The sequence below is a fragment of the Electrophorus electricus genome, chromosome 8 (genome assembly GCF_013358815.1).
Source record: "Electrophorus electricus isolate fEleEle1 chromosome 8, fEleEle1.pri, whole genome shotgun sequence".
In the NCBI taxonomy this organism is placed as follows: domain Eukaryota; kingdom Metazoa; phylum Chordata; class Actinopteri; order Gymnotiformes; family Gymnotidae; genus Electrophorus; species Electrophorus electricus.
The window spans coordinates 19,864,867-19,886,947 of NC_049542.1; the positions used below are offsets into that span (position 1 = coordinate 19,864,867).

The 22,081-nt window shown below is 45.4% G+C and overlaps 1 protein-coding gene across 8 annotated transcripts in view; it reads right to left on the reverse strand.

Annotated features, from left to right (window-relative positions):
• macf1a (microtubule actin crosslinking factor 1a) overlaps nucleotides 1-22,081 on the reverse strand; it is a 130,328-nt gene that overhangs the window by 83,837 nt on the left and 24,410 nt on the right. For all 8 annotated transcript variants that reach the window (XM_035528859.1, XM_035528862.1, XM_035528860.1 and 5 more), the window contains one exon: nucleotides 2,420-2,481. In XM_035528859.1, coding sequence (XP_035384752.1) covers nucleotides 2,420-2,481 — 62 coding nt within the window. The remainder of the gene's footprint in view (nucleotides 1-2,419; nucleotides 2,482-22,081) is intronic.

Consider the following 22,081-nt stretch of genomic DNA (forward strand, 5'->3'; position numbering starts at 1 on the left):
ATTAATTAATTTTATGAATTGAGATCTATTTAAATGGCAAATCATAATCACAGAAAAATCAGATTACCCAAGCCTGGTGCCACTAATTAAATAGAGGACGGAAGGCTCACTGTCAGAAATGGATGCTGGGCAACACCCAGGCTGAATGGGGCAGTGTCAGCCTTCACTTACAGGACAGCCAACATGAGACAAATCCATCATACTGCAAAACAATGCCTTTTGTCAAGGTACATAAAAGCAGACAGCTCTAGTGAAAGGGGGAACTCTAGCTTGCAAGCCCATTAAATAGGGATAAATAGGTCTATTAGTTAGAAACAAGTCAGTTGAAGTACAGCCTCTAGCCTGCAGAGGGCACCAGACTCAATGACATTATGCACCTGTAACCTGGTGACAGGCTCACTGCATGTGAAGGGATATAATGGCTCACATTGGATTTAGGAGCACCTAACCTCCTTGTGCACGTATGTGGGTATGTGGGTGTGGCCACAAGCCAATGAGCTGACAACAAGCCAATGAGCTGACAACTAGCAGGTCCAATATAGCTGCCCTCTGGTGGTGAACCCATAGAGCCAAATAAGCTCCAATTGGACAAGATGTCCAAGCTCTCTCACATAGCTGGGAGTGCTGGTGTCCCACCCCTACCCCCATCCCTCTGTCCCCAACTGCTCATCCAGTTCATCCTGCGTACTGTCCAGATCAGGCCAAAGCTAGGAGACAGCCTGCAGAGAGAAACCCTTGGAGAACTGTCGTCTAGCCTCTACATTAATTTCCTCCTTCACTCAATCTCACGGCTAATAACAGTGCTGAGAGTTGTAACGTGTGCACTCCAGTCCCCATCTAATGCTCTTTGACACTGTAGCATCTACCATGGCGGGCAGTAATATCATGAACAAGGGAAAGACCCTTCTGGGCACAGCTGGTGTGACACTGTAGCGGTACAAACATCATTTGCATGCAGGCACTTCATGTTCAATGCCTGACTGCTTCCCTGTTTCCACGTCTCGACCCTAGGCCATTTCTTGCATTATGGGCTCCCAGGGTGGAGGCACCATTTCTTATCCAAAAGAGGAAGGGACTCATAGAAAAGATGACTACTATTAACTGAACAAAAAGGTTTATTATTCATCAGTCAGAGACCCTAAATTGTACTTTAATTTTGTTTTGTACATTTTGAAAATGTTCCTTTGCAAAAGAATAAATCTCATATAAAATAAATTTTTCGCCAGCTGTGTGGTCACTTTTGAAAGCTTTGCATAAAAAACCTGGGCTTTTTGTGCAGATACCCTCAAAACGATCCACATCACGAGCCTCTTATTGTCTGCACGTGTGTATAGAGCACACACACACACACACACACACACACACACACACACACAGCCTTCAGTCAGCAGTGTGTCGCACATGCGCAGCAGCATGTGCACCTGCATGTCTGCCTCAGTCCTTTCTCCCCAAACGCTGCCCAACAGGTGCCATCAGCTGTGCAGAATGGCCACGTGGAGTTCTGGCTGCCCCACCAGTAAACAAGAGCTTTTCACAACACCTCCACTAATGGCTGAAAACTACAGTTAATGCACATACCATAAATTGCACCACAATTATTGTTAGTGACAAATGTTAAAGCACACACCCTCACACCCACACCCACACCCACACCCACACTCACACCCACACCCACACTCACACCCACACTATTACATTCAGACATGAACCCACTACTTTCTCAAACACTCTTTCACTGTGATTTTCAAATCAGTAGGAAGTCTTCTGTCCTCTGTCTTGATCTGTTGTGCCAGTATCTTTGACTGATGACTTTCCCTCCCACAGCACTGTCAGCAAGCTGAAAGTCACACAACCCTTCAGTAAATATAACTCCCAACAGCAAGCGCTTGTCTAACGTTACGCAGGCACATTGCCAACATTTCCCCCGCCACCTACAGCATGACCCACATTACAGTAGTGAAGCCTGAGTTATGAGGTCACTGGCTCCACTACGCAGACATCTGATTGGTCTCCATTCCTTCCCTTAGAATACCCAGAATTCCTCACTTCCACACCTCTCTGTGGCCTGTGATGGTGGGTGGACAGACATACCAGAACACCATGCACCAGTGGACACAAAAACTCAGACTCTGATTACAGTGATTTTTTTTTTTAAGTACTGCTTAGTAAAACTGCTAAAGCTAATCACATATAGTGTAATCACTAAAACTTTCCAGGGACACAGTATACACTGAATTACATACAGGAATCCATTTGAGGTTCTACATCAGAGTGATGTAATCAGTCAACCTCAGAGTAACAAAAGACCTGTGGGTTTAGCAGGTGGCTTTATGGCCTTGTGACACCACCAAAACAATCCAAATCAGTGAGGACACACACACACACACCTCTGTCAGAAATGCATCAGCATAGACTCTACCTTGATGAGATGTTTGTTGACCCATTTGGTGAAGGTTTTCTTCTGCACCCTGTCTCGTTCATCTGCAGAGAGAGAGAGAGAGATAAGGGTTAATGTCCCAATACTCCATAAGTGTAAGAGAAATACAGTGTTATTTAGCGTGTATTATTTTAAGCCTCTCTCCCACAACCTCATGTTTTCTGCAAAAAGGAGACCTAAAAATATAAACAGAAGCAAAACTAACCTCACATTTCTCCATTTCTCCATGAAATTAAACTTGCACATAGCAGCCAGTGACAGAACAAAATGCCTGTCTACCAACATAAGCTATATTAAGATGTGCCTGATTAAACAAGAAACTAGGGTGGAATTCAAAAATAGACCAATTTGATAAGGGAGCCACAATGGCTCTCATTGGCATGACCATACTCACTTCTCATCTCCTCCTCACTCACACAAATGTCTGAATTCCCTCACCTAGTTGTATCACTTTCAGACATGTATGCTGCTGTCAGTGCACAATAAGTCTAAAATGTGGGATCGCTGATGTCTCACTTGACAACAATAAAGAAAAAGAGGTCAAACTGCTTCAGGCCATAGATTATATTCTAACAGATGAAGAGACATAAAACATAGCAAACTTAAGTTCCTTTTACCACAGGGATTCAGTGATTGATCAAAAAGCCTGGCCGAACACACACACGCACACACGCTGCTGTATGAGAGTCGGGCATGAACTGCGTCAACACGCCAGTGCAGTGAGGCGGTCAGTCCCAGAATAGTGCCTGATCCCACAGCTGCCATCAGCCCCTCCTTACTTGTCCTCTCCTCAAACTCCACCCCACCCTCACCATCTCCTCCTCTCTCTATTGGATACTCGACCTCTTCTCTCCTCCGCCCCCTCCCTCCTACTGTTAGCTCCTCAGTTGATGTGGTTGCCATGGTGAGAGGCCATGTGGTCTTGTTGGCCCATTTCCTTTTGGAGATATGCACATATTACATCCTACTCACAAATTCGTGATAAAATACACATGCAGAGCAAAGACTCTACTTATAGTTTAGTAAATGACAATTATGTGTCTTACTGGAGGAGGAATTAGAAAGGGCAGTGAATCTACCACTGAGCGCTTTTGAAAAACAAAACACACAAGTCACCCAGGTTAAGTATTACAATGCTCACAGAGAGAGTGACCCAGACAGAAAGACAGACAGAAATAGACAGACAGACACACACAGACAGACCACAGAATGTCAACCGACTTCATTGCAGGAGCATTTTATCCTAAGACAAGCCTGACTGGTTTGTCACCTTGAAAAAGTGATGCTTTGTTACACTGATGTCTAAGGGATATCCACACTTATACTACAATAACGTACCTCAATCTAGTAACCCAGTGTGCACAGGTTACAGCAGAGTGCCCTCCAGAGGAGCAGAGAGCAAACACAAGGCTAGGAAACATAAGGACAGCCTGACACTCATGTTCTCCGACTCCACCTCCAAAAGCACCCAACACAACAATCCCAGAGGCTTGGGCCAGTGCAGACCATCCACACAGTGTGACAGCCACAGACAGGCACACACTGCTCTATACAGTGAGTCACTGTGCTGGCTCACACACCCTCTCCACAAAGTAGGAGCACAGCACAGAAATATACCACAGAAATCTAATGACACACTCTAGTGCACACACTTGTGTACACACAAACACAGACAGACATGCACTGACAACCATGGATACATGGCCACACACCCGTACAAACAGAGACACAAGAACTAACCGGTGCAGCACATGAGAGAGTATAGGTGAGCATTGAACCTCTGCTCATTATAGTAGTCTGGCCACATTCTTTCCAATTTGTTTCACTCCTTCTTAAAGTTGAAAATGAGTTAGAGACGTCCTATGTCCTGTGGTGGGGCTGACTCTTTTTAATCCAAAAAACTTCCTCAGGATAAAGGTCCATTAAATCCACACGCACTTGTGAAACCAAATGAGCGTGAACCCTGAGCTTGAGTCTCTCTGCTTGTCTGCTGCTGGGGCAGCCATGTCAGATCTAGGGTCTACAGCAGCTCTCTGGCTCCCACGTGTGTGTCATACCCCGCCTCTTGCTGCTATTAAGGAGTGGAGTCCGCCCCCCGCCTTCAGAGGGAGCTCAGTTCAGCCGGCTTGCCTCAGAACTGTTGCACACACAGAGCACATACACTCTTACGCTCCCTCTCTCTCTCTCCCTCTCTCATTTTCTCTCTCTCAACAGCCATGGTTTAACCCCTCCTCGTGTTTTAGTATGTAGGTTGCAGTCTCAGATGTTCATGGAAATTTCTCCAATTTCTCTTGAAGATGTAACAGCAAACACAGGAGGAGAGGAAGTTCCTCAGCAGATGCATGACATTTTGTTTCCTTATCAGGAAGGTCAGAAGGAAGTCCACAAAACAGGCTTGCGAGAGCAGTTTGCGTCCCTCTCTGATGATGTCACAGTCTGTGATTTCAGCAGGGCAGAGTACTGAGAGATATGGCACTACATGCTGTGCTATTTCTAATCCGTTTCCATGCTAACGGTGATGCTCACACCACAGCAGGTCACGGCAGGGCCGCAGGCAGGATACCGCGTCAGGCGTGTGCACGATTGCTGGACTGCGTCATGACCGTTCGTGTGGGGAGCGAGACCATCCTCTCCTCTCTCTGTCTGCATTCAGCACTGCTGTCTTGCTTGTCTTAGAGCGCGCAGGAGGGAACACACAGCGAAAGTGAAAGAACACACACACACGGAGAGAGGGAGAGGGAGAGGGAGAGATGGAATCAGGCAGCTTCTACTACAGAGTGGATCAAGCGGCTGCTGGGTCTGGAAATAACAAATGCTGGAAGAGGAGGAAACGGCCGAGCAGCAGGACAGTGTGTGAGGAGACGTCACTGTTCTGCCCCGACGCACACCTCCAGCCCCGATAAACTTTCCTTCTCCACCACCATAATCTGCCACTAAACAAGTGAATAAAATCACTGCAGCGAAGCAGTAGCAGTGGCAGTTTTAACCACCATGACAAACACACTATAATACAGCAGCCACAGGGAAGTCCATCGGTGGGTCATTAGCCAGTCAGTGGCTCAGGACTCCATGTACCCATATCTGTATAAGTGTCCTGATTAAAGCTTTTTTTTTTTTTTTTTTTTTAAAGTGGCAGGAAAGGTAAACCTGAAGCATAATGCATCTACACAAGACTGTTTTAGAACACCCCTCCTGCACACACATCCACCTCACACACACACCACTCCCTCTCGGAGCAGGGTCTCTCTCGCCTCCTCTCCCTGGCTGTGGGTGTGCTGGCCAGAAGCCTGAGTGTTCCTCTCTCCAGTTTCTTCACTCTCGTCTTCACTGACTCTCCTGAGTTCTCGTGTAAGTGAGGCTTGTTTCAGTGCTCCCCTCTCATGCGGCTCCCTGAGCTATAAATATCAGCCAGAGCTTACGCTCAGAGCCAGCACCACACAGTGCACACCCACTCCCTCTCTCTCTCTCCTAATCTCTCTCTGTTGTTCTCTCATTCAGTGGAGTCTGCGAATCATCTCTCTGCTGCTTTTACTCCTCTAACAGTGCTCTCAGATGACTCCTTTTCTATGCTCATGGTTCCTACATGCACTAGCACTCTTTCCTTCAGCGACACTGAGACGCAGGTACAGTGCACACCTCCCAGTGTCCCCACCATCCCCCCCCAGTAAGCAGTATGCTAAACCAGCAGGAATCCATGGGAAATTCCGAGATCCAACAGCAATGTGTCTAGAGGTACCAACAGGACGAGCTTACATTCATCCACCATGCTAATCCCAGCCATCAGCAGGTGTTCCAAGCACCAGGCAGACGCAATCATCTGATTATTTTATTACACTTCGGCTTCTCATGTCTGATCAGAGCAGCCAAACCAAATGAGCAGAGAAACAACTGGAGCCAGGTCTCCACTCTTCACTCAGGGACACATGACGGAGTACAACAGGGTAAAGAGCCTTGAACCAGTAATGCTGCATGCACATGCTATACTGACTTGGGAGCCCAGTGCAAAAAAACTAGTGGTGCTCTCACTAGTCCAAGGCTTAATTTAGGAACCTTGAGCACAATTAAAATGTGCCTGTATGGTGGATTTATAAAAAGGGACATTACTCAGACCCTGTGCACACCTCCTCGTGGTCAAAAATAGGAAATGCAGGCAGAAAAAATTAAACTTGAATGAGTGCGATGTTAATGTAATTTAATTTTTTATATTTAAATTTAAATTTCATGAAAGGACGATCAGTGTCAATGGGTTAAATTATTATGCAGTGTACTCACAGTACATTCTCCAGTGACTCACCAGTTCAACTGGGTGACAAAAAAGGCACATCCAAAAATCTGATGTGCTCAGAGATTACACCACAAAGTAAAACTTTATGATTTTTTTTTTCACTCCAGGCAGCATCACTGGACAACTGAGAACATGATAGAGTTACCCAGTAAAGTGGGGATCACTAAAGCACCAAGCTGATATGTGGGAGGCCTTTAGCTGTCTAATTATCTTTGTTTACTTTGGTTTTGGTTTAGAATTCTAGGTGGTCATTTAACTAAACATGATTTTTAGTAAAATAGCATATTTCTTGTTGAGTTTATTGATTGATCTAGCAAAACAAATGTGGAAACAAATGTAAAAATTTATCTTTTTGATCAAATAAAAGTTAGCAATCATGGACAAATGGCACTGGACGTTCTATTTTGGTGGCACTCAAGCCCAAATCCAGGGGTTAACTTTGAGCCAGATCCAGGAGTAGGGTTAACTTTGAGCCAGATCCAGGAGTAGGGTTAACTTTGAGCCAGATCCAGGAGTAGGGTTAACTTTGAGCCAGATCCAGGAGTAGGGTTAACTTTGAGCCAGATCCAGGAGTAGGGTTAACTTTGAGCCAGATCTCTGGTTGCAGCTTTCCTCCCTTCAGCCAGATCTCTAGCACTTGGTTGCTGCCCAGGTCAGCCATGTCATTAGATGAGTCTGGGACTTTTCTGAAATATTTTGGTATTTATGTTATGTGATTACAGTCAATTGAATTCTGATTTAAGGATACACCGATTATTCTATTATGCATGTTTGAATTTCTAATGATCAGTATAAATCATCTTGTGGGCTGTGAGAGTTTTCACAGTCAGTTTGGGAGCCACAGGTGCTAACAGTTGGAAGCCTCTGCACTAAACAGGATAGGAGCGAGCATCTTGGGCCTGAGTTGACGAGTGCATGATGACACTGAGCAAGCAGGGACTGGCCTTCAGTCAGTCAGTCATAAGACAATATAGTTTAGTTTAAGAGACTAAATATGTAATTAACTACAAACACAACAGCTGGGCTCTACCCAACCCAGCACTCATAGACTTCTCCACATAGACCTCTTCCTATGACGGCTAATAATATACCTAGTGTTCATATAATGCATATTGGGGAAACACACATTCCATAAAGTTCATGTTCCCCCATGTGGCTGGGTAAAGTCACACTTCCCCTTAGCCCCAGTGCGCAGAGAGCACTGGCAGCCAGCTTCCACTCCCACTGATCCCAGTGACTTTAACCAGCCTGGCCAGAGTGCTACATCCTAACCTGACAGTTGCTAGTACCATCCAAACCTGAGTGGGGTCTGCCTGTCAGTGACACCATCGTCAGGCAGCTGAGAGCAGCACACCTACCCACTGTCACCACTCTCCAGGGTGACCACATGGTACTAACCGCATGATAACTCAATACCACTACATTAATAGAGTGCAACAGAGCTCCTGTACAGGTTAAATTAATAACATGAGACAACTGGACAGCAATCACTAACCACTAAATTGAAAAAACAGAACTGTCATTGTTAGGACAAAAATCGTCATCTTCAGGGCTGTGGCCAAATGTGTACAAGAACACATGTACAATAAATACACTAAATCAGCTGATGCCCTATAGTTTTTAACAGTGTTGCCTTGTTTCGATAACATCAATGTCACTGGTATAAATTTTGCAGCATTATCTACATTCACTAGAAATGAAGGTTTATCTGTGAGCCACCAAAGAAATAAGAATAGGTGTAGCTTAGAAAGGAAGCAAGCTTGGAACTGGAAGTCCAATCACATCACAAGAGGGACAGTGGTAAGAGAAACCCAGTAGCAGATGGAGAGGTACAGGGATGTTCGTTACCATGGAGAGCAACAGCTTCTTGTCCTCTCCTACGCCTGCGATACAGCCATACGCCGGCCGCGGTCAGGAAGTGTGCCGTCACAAAGAGCACCGGTGTCAGCACCTCTGGGTCCGAAAGATCCATCACAACCTCTCCCTCCCTCTCACTAACCCTTATGACTGTCTAACCGCCAAGCCTAGAGAATTGACTCGAGACTAGGGTGGTAACTCAGAGTGGGGCGCAGACAGCAGGCGAATACAAACGTCACTGCTCTGTGTGTGTGTCCCTCAGCAGGTATGTGCAGTCCTCTGCGCTAGCAGCATCTCTTTACCCAACCTTCTCTCTCTCTTTTTTTAATTCACTTTCTCCTTTAGAGGATGGTTCTTCAGTTGCCTTTAAGGGTATGAAGAAGTGAAGAAAGGAATCTTGATGTCACTCTTAAAAGTTTTTTTTCCCCCTAACTTTGAACAAGTAACTGATGAGCCTCTGATCTCTGCTGAGCCTGTGCCCTCAATGACTCATTACCATCTCTCGCTTTCTCTCTCCTCCCTCTTTACCCTCTCTCTCTCTCCCCCTATCTGCCATTTTACACACACACCCCGTTTCTCTCTCTCTCCTCCTCTCTGCCTTTCTGACACTCTTTCACTGAATTCCTTTCCTCTGAAACAAGTGGCTAGCTTTTAGCAGTTGTTCCAGCCACTGTGAATATATTCAAACAGGAACAAAAGAACAGAATAAAAATAAAAGTATGTAAAAATGCTACTGATGCTATTTCTATTTCCTGTGTGCTAATGTTTGTGCAACTGTGTGTGTGTATTGGCTGGAGATTAAGTGTGTGTGTGCGTGCGTGCATGCCAGTAGTTCAGACTGTTTATGCTTGTGTATCTCTGTTGCTATGAGTAAGTATTTACAGACCCTGCTCTATTCCGTGTGGCAGCCATCCTGTGCTGGGCTGTTCGAAACCTCAGATAGGTACTGAGGTTTTGAACAGTGCTGAAGCTCATGAGACGCATTTACCACCTTCGCACACATGACCCCTCAGCCAGCCATGCAACTGTTATTGACAGCAAGCATGTGACAGGAAGCAGACACCGAAGGTGTGCATGTTCTTGTCTGGGAGGCACTGGAGTGGTCGGAGCTGCTTGCTAGCCTGCATTAGCCCTGCTGCAGGTGTGCCACGTTGTCCTAAAAGACAATAGCTGTCCCACAGGGATTGGGGTCCCTCAGTCCATGTGGCTGGACTGAGCATGAGAAGCGAAGAGCGAGTTAACATGACTGCACCAAACAGGCTACAAGCCAGGGGGACTTACACCCACTACAGTATAACTTCTACAAACAAATTGGGGGGGGACACAGAGAGAGAGAGAGAGAGAGAGAGAGAGAGAGAGAGAGAGAGCGAAAAAAACAAGACAACACTGATCATGTCAGGATAACCAGCAAACATGGCTCTCCATCCATGTCCACAATGCTCAGCAGCACAGAGGCGATGGCATGGTGGTCGTGCTGTGGCAGGTGGAGACACCACAGTGCCTTTACTTGCTGGCAGAGCTCCAGCAAACCCAGCAGGGGACTTCCAGTGTCTGTTTCGTTTCCTCCCATAGCTCTCTGCACATCATATCTAGCCATCTCCAGCCCTTCACCGGTGTGCAACTCACCAGTTTCCAGAGTTGCACACCATATACCAAAACAAATGTACTGAAACACACACACAAACACACACACACACACACACACACACACACACACACACACACACACACCAAACCAAGGCACTGCAAAGCCAAGCCAATACACACACAGCAAAAGAAGGCAGTGCAAATCCTCATGCCCAGCCACCCCACTGCACAAACACACACACACGCCAGACTGGCCAGGCGGAGGTGGTACAGGGACACCAATAAGAAGAGAAAAGGCAGTTTATACATGGCCCTGTGCCTTAATGGATGTTTGTGTAGAACTGTTAATTAATCTAATCTATTCATCCAAAAAAAGGGAAGAGGATTCTCATACTGTCCCCACCCACACTCACCCTGACACATCCACCCACCTACCCACACCCTGACACACCTATAACAGCCACAGGGCAGTGACTCCACTGAATTCCACTGCTTGTCTCTAATAACATTATGGCTATGAATTTTTAAACCTCTTTGCTGTTATTTCTGTCATTGTGCATGTTTGAGAGAGAGAAAGAGAGTAATAGCCTTGTGTTTTACTCTATTGAGTAAAAGCACCGATCTCAAATGCACTAAGCTTGCTGACAAGGTCACCAACATTCACACCCACCTAACCACACAAACCACACACACACAAACACAAATACCATCTCTCCCCACTACACACAGCATTCTCAATCCAGCTTTTACATCACAGCTCAAAAGCCAAAGCATGCAGGTTAAATATTACCTTTCAACCTGTGGAAGGGCTTTTGAAAGTAAAGATTTTTCTGTTCTTTTCTGCTCAGCCTCTGAGGCAGGCTGGAGAAACAGTGGTGACAGAGAGGGCACAGTAGAACAAACAGGATTTGTCACCACATGGCTCAGGGCAGAGGAAGCCATTTAGCTGCCATTTCCCTCTCCCAGCCCAGCATATGACATGCGGCCTCTTTTCTCTGTCTATGATACTGTTAACTTTATCCCTTGTTTGGTCTATGGAGATACACACACCAGCCCACTTGCTCAAGATCTTTCAGGTCATGTGGATTACAGTGCAAAGTCCTGGGTGCAAAGACGTGACAGTGATGACAAACACTCGTAATGGATTACACACGTCTAATGAAGAAGAGCTGGAACTGAAGACACACTCTCTGTCAGTTCAGGTCCAGTTCTTCAGGGCTGGTACATCACAACACACACAAACACTCAAACACTATCCCCACTACTCTACTAAGCTACCCCACCACAGAGAGAGAGAGTGTGAGAGAGAGAGAGAGAGAGAGTGAGAGAGAGAAGCTGTCTGGCATTCTGCTCAAAAAGAAGTGCACAGTATTTCACAGACCCCAGTGATTAATAATGTTATCAAATGAACTACTTGGAATCATCAATACCTCCACAATCAGATAGGGGGCAGCCTCGTCTCACAGTAAAACCACAAGGCATAAGGAGGCCGTCACAGTAAGAAATGGTCCTATATTTCTACCAGATGACCAGCAGTACTGCTGCTACACACATACTTCCGAGCTCGCCAAACCCGTCTCACAGGAAGTGACATCACAGCTGCTGAGCATACCTGCAATATCAGTCTCAGTGACTTAGCTCCTCTTTGTTTACGTAATCGTGTGCATGCCTATGACTCACTAATGGCTACTGACAATAGTGTTGAAATGAATAAATCTCCAATTACCACTAGAACAACCACTGATGAATACATAATTAAGTATGTAATCTGTGCAATAATATTTTGTAAATTAGGACAGTTTATATAGCATGATGAAAAAAAAACAAAAAAGTGTGCTGATGGCAAAAAGGCTGGGTGGTGAGATGTGAAGCTGGGGAGAGGCTGCTGGCAGACACGGTGCCCTCTGGCTTCTGACAAGGTGAAGAGCCAGCATGGAGCCCATCTGCCCCAGCCCAGTGTTAACATGCCCATGGGTGCCATCAGGGGATTACAGCAGCTTGAGCTAGACACTGACTAACTTAACATGAAGCAAGCTCAGGATAATACACATGGAACAAAACTCAACCCTTATATACACACACAGCTCCACACCCACCCACACCCACACATACAAGAGAATGGGAATTTTAGTTACAGTAAACATAGCTTTTGTATGTACCATGTCACTCCAGGGTTGGTCAATGTCTGTGGTAAGCAATATTTCAATGGCTGCTAAAGGTCAATGGAGAAAACTTACAATACATGGATCAACAGAAAAGCAACTCCCAGTATAAAAGTGCCAAAACAGCCATGAAATCCTTTCGTCCCATCACAATGAATTGTGGGAGATGCTGGTACTAACATAGCCAAACTGCAGTAGTGCCAAACCCAGTGTTTCCCTAGCAGAGTTGATGGTTAAAAGGCAGATCTGCTCCACCAGCTCGTGCACAGAGCTCACCCACACCTGTCAGCACAGAGATTTATCTGACAACAGCTTAGTGACCATAATGGTGAGAAAGCTTTTTTGTGTGCGAGTGTGTTTGTGTTTGCCATGAGCGTGTATACGCAGGCATAACCTGACACCACAGTTGCATCACAGGTGATGTCCTCATCCAGGCTCAAAATGCTTGGAGATTTAAAAGGCTCCAATTTATCGAGGCCCTGTTGCTAGTGCAGTAACTTTGTGCAGTCACAGTGAAAGGCTCCAACTCCACCTCTCTGCGAGCCACCGTGGACAAGAGGTAAAAGGGCCAAAGGGAGATTTACTCTCCCACCTCCAGAGGAGGAGTGTCTGGTCTCTCCCCCCTTTCAGGCTCAGGGCGCAGGCAGGGCCTGATGATGAAAAGGCTTCCTCAATCACAGGTTAATGGCTGGGGGGGGGGGGGGGGGGGGGGGTTGTGAGAGAGACAAATTTAGGTGGCGGTCGGAGGATGGGAAAGGATGGAGACAAGAGAAAGAGCGAGAATGGGAAGGAATGTGGAGTGGCTACACAAACACAGGGCAAGCAGAGAGGGTGCCGCCTCATAACCAGTAGCACGGTTTTCTTACAGCTGCTGTCATCACCATAGTAACCAGTCAGTTAGGATCTGGCTCTGGCCTCGTTCACTTGACCCTAATCTGCTGAAAGACCACCATTTCACTCAGGCCAGAACAAGAAATGTCCACGAGAATCTGTCCCCCCTCCCCCCCCGAAAAAGCCTGTGTGATATCTCTCCCATTTGGACAAGGTCAGCTCAACTTACTTTTGAAAATACAGAGGGCCAAATGTCAAAACAAAAAAAACAAACAAAAACAAAAAAAACATTGGAGATAATTAGTGCAAGGCATGCACATGTATTGATTTGTGTGTGGGAGTCAATCCCTATAGTCAAACCCTACAGGAAGGGGAAGGACCACCCAGTGCGTTTGTACCCCTGGTGAGAGCAGCCTTGAGTGTGAATGTTTGTTTCAGCACCCAGACATCCCTGCGCTTGCACTGCTAAGATGGATGAAATCATTCACAGGTTTCCTGTCTGCTCTCTAGCTAAGTGACAGCACTCCACAAACAGCACAGCTTGCTCGGGTGGTCCCACCTGCTAATGTATTAAATGATCAATCGCTGCACTAATGACTACTCACAAATCAGGTTCGTTAAGAAGCACTAATCCCTTTTTAACGAGCTGCTCCAGGGCCAGAGGAGGAGGCCTGGCTGAAAAGACCAAGAGCCTGGAGGGCTTGGCATCTTTTGACATGTATTATGGGAGAAGTGAAAGCTCACCATGGAGAGAGCAGGAGAACAAGGTGGAGAATAGGAGATGCAAGAGGAGGAGAGGACCTAAACTGCATAACTGCCACACCAGAATCAAAACCAAACCATCCAGCCAAGATGTCCATTAAACTAAAAACAATCACTCTGTCATGTTGGAATGGAAGATAATATGAAAGAGGAGGTATGGAGGAAGATGGAGGAAAGATGGAGGTCAGAGGCAAGGCCATGGGAAAGGGGAGCAGGGAGCACCAGCCATGAATCTGATCTCCAACCCACGGCCACTGTCTAGCAAAGCAGAAATGTGCAAAAGCACAAACACAGATGCAGGCCTGGTCAAAGACGTGAAGACTTTGAGAACTCTCTCGTTACTGCTGCTTACAGTATACACACAGATTGGATTATAATACTCCAATCTTCTTCAGTTAGCTTACATTCAAATACATGTTCACACTGCTTTCCCCTTACAACACTTTCACTGATTTTTCTCCAGGTTAAGCACACCCCTGGCCTGCATCCCCCATGCCCTGTGCTATCCCAAGCCCTGCAGAGCAGCTTGGCCCAGCGCTTGCACTGGGCAGACTACGTTTCCCACGCTGCATGGAGAGAGCCACACAGAGCAGCGAGCCTGGAGGCCAGTGCTCCGTGAAGGACAGGAAGCAGAGGGGTCACCATTCCCACCACCACCACAGGGATGCACTGAGGCAAACTTGCAAATGAGAAAGAAATAACCCCAGAGAAAGAGGACACAGTCATGACTAATTGATTGTCTACTAGTACAAACGCCTGGAATGAGTACTGGATTTTTCAGTGTGGAGGTGTTAGTGGAAATTAAAATGTTTCAAACTTACTTTCTCTTTTTTCTTTTATTTTTGTTAGGAAACGAATAAAAGAGGGGAAAGAATCTGTGATGTCCCAGTTCACATATTCAGCACATACAAAGTGAAACAGTAAATTTCTTCACATTAAAGAAGTGAATTTGAGTAACACCAATTGAAATTGTATATATCTCACTGATTATTAACTTAATGATTTACAACATGCAAGATCAGAAAATATTGTAGGCTTTCAATGAATTTGACAAACTGAAAAAAACTGATACGAAGTTGAATTTAGCTGAATGAAAGTGAACTTCAATGAACTGTGAAGGAAGAAAATAGTGAACTAGGAGTACGAAACCACAGGACCAAAAATATGCATAATGCAAAATTTTTTCTTTCTTTTTTCAACACTACTAGAGGGGACAGAGTGGAATAGGTTTAAAAAAAGAAAGCCCTCAACAAGGAAAATGACAGGTTGTAAACCAGAAGACTCCAGGATATGGCGTGACTGCAAGATGAGATGAAACTCAGCGTGGTTGCATGAAGAGTCACAGCTGCACTTTCATATGGCATCACTAGTGTCTCTTTTTGAGTCAGCAGGGAGAGAACAGAGTTGCATCATCTTAACAGGCAAGGCAATGGGGAGCAGCTCCACACCCCAGAATATAAAACAAAAATGTGCACACAAACACTCCCACCTGCACATATGCATGCACATGCACACACAGAATACATCTTCCCACCACAGTGCACAGTAAATAATTAGAAACTTCCACAGCACCACAGAAAAGGGCAGTAAACAATATAATGGAAATATATAACAGACTGTCTCACTCTAAAACCTGCTCACTCTGGCAGATGCCTAAAGAGAGTACTATACAAAATGGGCATGTCCAAACCCATCACCCTCTAAAGTGTTTTAGCATTTAATTTCTTTTCTATTCCACCTAACTAATTCAGACCTTCCCATGACCTAAATTAACCGCATCTAATGTCTTAGCTTGAAACACAGTGCAGCAGATATACAGGAGTGGGGTACGGCAACCTGAGAGGAAATACCACAATCTGAGCTCACCAACACACTTTGTCTTGAGGATCAGCTTTGTTTTGAGGATCTGGGCCCAAACAGGACTGGGACACCTGACCAGACTGGGTCCATAGGGGGCGTAGCAGTGCTGTTGGATCTGGGTGCATCTAGCCTTGTTTGTGTCCCTCTACATAGGCTGCCACACCCTGCTGGCATTGAAGAGATACCCTGCCACGGCCCTTATCTCTGTCCTCACATCTGTGTGCTGACATAGTCCTACTTGTTCCCTCACTCCTTCGATTCGAGGCACGCGGTTCAATGTCTCCCACCTGCCTACCACCACTGCACTGCTATGTCTGTTGTCCTCGCTATCATACATATCTCACAGTAAAACCCCATACCAGAGCTAGGCAAAACACACTGAGTCAAACTGAGGCCACACACTTGCATGTTCGACTGAGTGCCATGGACATGTGCAAGCAGTATGAACAGGAGTAGGGAAAAAAAAAAAAAAAAAAAAAAAAAAAAAAAAAAAGTTGGTTTACCACAGCATACTAAAGAGAGCAGCTTATGAAATCCCCTTCTCCCTTGTACCATCACTCATTCACATGTTCACAGCTCATAACAGAAGTGCCCATGAAGAGCCCAGTCAATCGAGGTCAGGCACTCTCGCAGTATAGACACTAGATGGTCATGTGACCAAATTTGAAAGGCCTCTGTGAAAATTTGGCCCAGGGTTGCTGAGGCAGATGAAAAGCTTGTTCCAGCATTTGATGATATAATCATCTGAAAGAAGCAGGAGAGCTGAGGGTTTCAGTGGCACCAATCAGGGACAACCCAGCTCCCTGCCAGACACACACACATATGAAGCAGCCAAGCCTCAGCCAGTGAACAGTAGCCTTTCATAACTTCCAAGAGCTGTCTGTGACAAATGAACAGACCGTAAATGTTTACAGAGGAAGGCCACATAATGAGAGAAGCCGACATGCTAACTGAATAGGCATTAGCAAGACTTAGTGTCAGCCCAGCTGAACATTGCTTTTCTGCCGGTGCCACAGGCAAGATCATGTTCTTTAATGTGGTCTGCCTTACATATCACTTTTATACAATGATTTGGAATCTTATAATATGCTTTAGCACATTGCCTGCTAAAACACACCCGAGTTAACTTAATAAGGATACTAGTATTATGTATAGGGTCGAATCATGTATGTTAGAGCAGAAGAAACACCAAACTGTGCAGAGTGGTAGGATGCCAGACCTGAGTAAAAAGCCACACTTTGGACAATGGACAAGGCCACTGCTGAGTAAGGCAAGTTGTCTGGCTTCTTGTGAGATGTCCTCCCTAGTCAGTGACAAAACTGAACAACAATGCTTCCAGCTTAGCTGTATTCCCCAGTATTTTGTTATATTTAAACCATTTCTAAAACTAAAACTTTTATGCAGTTAATCTGTTAGAGTAGGTTCCACAAAGTTGTCTCTGGCTTTCAGGAGTTTTACAAAGCAGCTTCACCCTTGAGAGTGATGATTTAGACTGCAAAAGACAGCTGCTTCAGTGGTAGGTGATACTCTTTAGCAGTTGTCTGGTTGAGGGTGAGACAGCAGACATTTGCAATGGATAGTCACAGCGCAACAGGAAATCAGCCTGGTTGTCAAATTCCACATCTAATTTAGGAGTAAAGTTGTGCTTGCGTCTTGGTTAAAGTATGCAAGCTGTTTCAGGGCTAATACAACTGCCCTTCAAAAGCCAGAAGCCAAGATAGCAAAGGACTCTGAGGAGTGTGTGCGCATGTGTGTGCGCGCGTGTGTGTGTGTGTGTGTTGGTGGAGGGATCTGCCTCCAGGTAGGAAACATTGGATAAAAAGAAATGAGCAAGTGTTGAGGGGGATTGAAAATAGAGTTATTGGATTAGTGTGTGGTGGGGAGGTTTTAGAGACACCCACCCACCCACACACACACACACACACACACACCCCCACCCACCCACACACACACCTGCTGTTCATAAGTCAGGCTTAGGCCCCAACACACCATCTGTTTCGTACCTGTAACTTCATCCATACTGACTCATCCACCTAAAACATTGCAACGCAAACCTGCACAAGCACCATAATTTGACTGACACACCAACTGGACACGGCTATTGTGGTCCAGACTTGTCAATGGTAACAGTAGCTGAGTGTGTTGTAGCTAAAGCGACACACACCCACTCTAATCTACCCAGATTAAATTAGGTCCACAAAAATTATTGTCTTATTTGATGTTTGTAAAGTTAAACACTCTCTTTCCATTTCATTTTTCTGTTGCGTGCCTGTCACCATGGCCTCGTTGGGTGGCTATTAGCAATGTGGGCACTCGACCGAAGTGCTGGCTTCAAGCCTGGAGCAGATTAGCAACACAGTGGTTCGTTTCTACCTTTAGGGCATCAAATACCAAGAGTTCATTTTTTGCAGGGCTGCCCCCCATGCCCCAGCAAACCCCTCCACCACCAGGGACTCTTGATCCATATGGTCAGCGCATATGCACAGTGGCATCCACTCTGGGTCTGACCAAATGTCTGCCCCATGATCTAGGACTGAATTACAACAAAGAAATAAGGAGCACTCCATTTTCAATTAACATGATAAAAAGAGAAGCTAGGCAGAGACACTCAAGACGCACAAATGCAATTTGATGTTTTTGAAGCAGATGGTTAAGGAGGCGTTTGGGACATATGGCACAAGGGAGAGAGAAAGGCTCAGCCTGCACCAGGCGTGTGGACACAAGGCGAAAGAGAAAAAGGAGATAAAGTAAGATACACCCCTTAAACAAATTATAACCATTTACCTCTGCCACCGCACAAATACACCCTGCACATTCAGTGTGCACACACTCATTCACTTTTTCTCCCTTACATCACTCAGCTATGCCTGGGCAGAGACTGTAGGGTTATATGACAGATGACGCTGAACACACACACACACACACACACATGAGCACATGGACAATTACCTCAACAAACTCTTTTGTTGTGGTTCACTGTACAATTAACCAAAAATAAGCATGGCTTCTGTAACAACACACATTGTTCTCTGAAACAGGGCTGGGGTGCCTTTTTGTTTTTAACTGTGGAGGAGCTCCTTGGGTATGACTCTTTGAAGCCCTGAGCCTGATCCTGGGGTGCCTGGATGTGGGCTGTAAAAGCAGGCAGCTGCCCATGTCCTTGGTCTGCTCTGCCAACTGCAGACAGCTGCCCTCCGGAGCATCCACCCTTAGCCCAGCATTCAGTCGCTCTCCCAGCACCTATGTTTCCAGTTCTAAAAACTTTTTCACTATGACCGCTTTAATTGGACACCATTTCTCTGTCCTGCTCCTGACACCAGTCCACTACTAACCTCGCTGTTATCACACTCCTCTGGCTGAGCACAAACACTGGATTCAAGTAAGCACACTCGTACTTGCGCTTCCAGTAGCAACAAGAGAAAGCTGAAAAGGAAACGCTCATACTGTTGTAGAACAGCCAGTATGGCAAGCGGGAAAGCCTCACCAACCTTTCTTATCTTCGAGGTCCTGAAGATAGCGCTTGTATGAAGCAGCGGAGCTCATCTCAACTCAGCCTCAGAAAGACCTCAGGAGTGCCGTGGAAAGAAAGGAGACAAAAACCAAAAAAGAAAAGAGGAAAGGAGAGAGTGACCGCACCAGTGTCACACAGAGCAGAAGGCTTGCGATGATCCTCAGCTTCTATGGAATCACAGAGGCATGACATTCATGGTCATCGTGGAAATCTACGTCTATCCGTTCTCCAATTGCCTTTTTTTTTGTGCCGCCGATAACAAACGACTTTGTACGTTTGTGTTTGTGTGTATATGTGTCTCAGTCAGCAGCCTAGTAACTCTGAAAGAGTGGCGCGCTGAGCCAGATAGAGGAACTGTACTTTGACCACAGACTGGTGATGTCACTGAGCCTGAGCATGTGTTTTACTCCCTGCTTGACTCAGACTGTAAATGCAAGTGTGTGTGTGTGTGTGTGTGTGTGTGTGTGTGTGTGTGTATGTGTGTGTATATATGTATGCATGTATGTATGCATATGCGAAAAATTGACATTAAAATAGTTTTCTATGCAAGGGAAAGGAACTAACATACAAAACACCTTCTGTACCAAGTATCCATGACTAAAAGTGTGCACGTGCACAGAATGGGAATTAGAGGCCCTATTCTACATCTACAGCCAAAGTGATTTGAGCAACCGCTTCCCTTGGTTCTGCAAAAGTCAAAAGGACGGCACAACAGATTACAGAGTAAACATCAAAGCATTCAACCCACATTCTCTTTCTGCCTTTCCTTCTGTGAACAGTGAATCCTAGAGAATCATTAACACCACCTAACCTCCTATACTGTAAACAAAGCTAGATCTTAAAAAACAAACAACAATAATAAAAAAAAAAAAAAAAATCACACTAATAATTCACAACACTGACAGACAAGACAGACAACGGCCACCTATGTGCACTCTGTTCACCTGTGTGAACTCTACACTCCATCTGATTGCCACTTGTAATCCATTCAACAAAGAAGCCAGTTCTCACAGACAAAACATGACGTGATACAAGATAACCCAAACACATACAGGCTTCAGCAGCTTCTCAACACCAACATTCATCGTGTGCTCATTCCCATGGGAAAATACATATATGCAGTTTAGGTGACAGGCTGTAATTAGCAGCAATTAGCAATGGACTTCAGCAGAGAAAAATGGTGGTGTTCTGAGGCAATCCCACCCAGATACCACTCAATAAACAATAAATACAAGACTAAAAGAAAAGTCAAGAACGTACAATTCAACCCAAAACATTAATAAAATAGTCCACATTAATACAATACAAATTATATTAAGTGAAAATAGCAATGGAAAAATCTACAAAGTACTCTGAACATGAACAGGGGAGAATGAAAAATGTTCTGTATTTCATACAAATGGGTGGCAGAGCAGCAACAGAAGCAGCTTAAACATGGAAGAGAAGAAAATGTGGTTACTGTAGAGTTAGTCATTCAACCTTGCTGTTATATATCAGTAAAAAGCAGTGATGTGTGTCAGTGGTCTAAGAGCATGAATGGACCCACAGACCCACACGAGCCCAGAACTGCCCTTGAAAAACATCTCGGTGATGACCCATCATTCATCTGTGAGAACAACACCCAACACACGCAATGGCAGTTCTAGATGTGCTGGGGTTTTTAGCGGATGCTGACATAACTGTAGCCAACATGAAATTTGACAGGGAAACCATTTCTGAAGTCACAATGGGCTTGAGTGCATTAATCAGGAGCCTGGATGCATGGACTGTGGCCTCTGCTGGAGGTGTTGTGGAGCTCTTCACAGTGAGCAAATAGTGCTGATGCTAGGCAATAATGCAAGCCCCACCCTCCTTACAGAGGGCCCTGCTGAGGTTGCAGCGCTGCAGACAAACACATTTCACTGCAACTCTGACCAAGGAGCAACTGAACTGCCAGACACACACACACACACACACAGGTGCATTATCACCAGGCTGGCAGGGACCCAGTGGGCAAGCACTTGTAATGCAGTTTAATGCTGTCAGACACATCAGATTAAATGAATAATCAAATATCCATAAATACCTGTCTAGCAAACACACACCGTCTAACAGATTTTTCATTTGATTCTCACACACCAGCACTGCACACCTCAATTAGCTCCCACACCACATGATAGTGTCCATCACTACTACACATGTTTACAGGCTGTCTAGAAGAGAAGCACAGCACAGAGCATGAGGCTAAAGCCATAAGCACTTTAAATACAAAGGCTTCTAATGTCCTTGCATGCATGTGCACTTCACTCTCATGCACAAGCACACATACAAGAATGCACGCACACACACACACACACGTACACACACACGTACACAAACAATAAAGCATTCAACTAAAAGAGGCAGTGGCAGTCTGCTCCAAACACAGTGACTCAAGAAGAAAAAAAAAGGGAAAATGAAAACAGATAAGTGCAGATGGAGAGAAGAGAAAAAAGTGAAGAGATTAAGACAGGACTGCAAAGCAACACTTATGCCTCCCCAGTGGCTCAACAGGGTAGATAGAGAGACACAGAGAGATAAGAGAGATGGAGAGACAGACAGTGAGAGGAAGAATGCAAGAGAGAGACAGAGAGCTGCAGACACAACTACACAAAATGTAGGTCAGTCACAGCACTGATATGAAGGGATAAAATGAGAGCTATTCATACGGATTAGGGCTGACAGAGAAGTGACCGGGAGAACAGAGCAAGACTGCATGAGCTAGAATGCAGGCGTATGTGCGATTTTTACTGTCTCCTGCACCCCCCTCT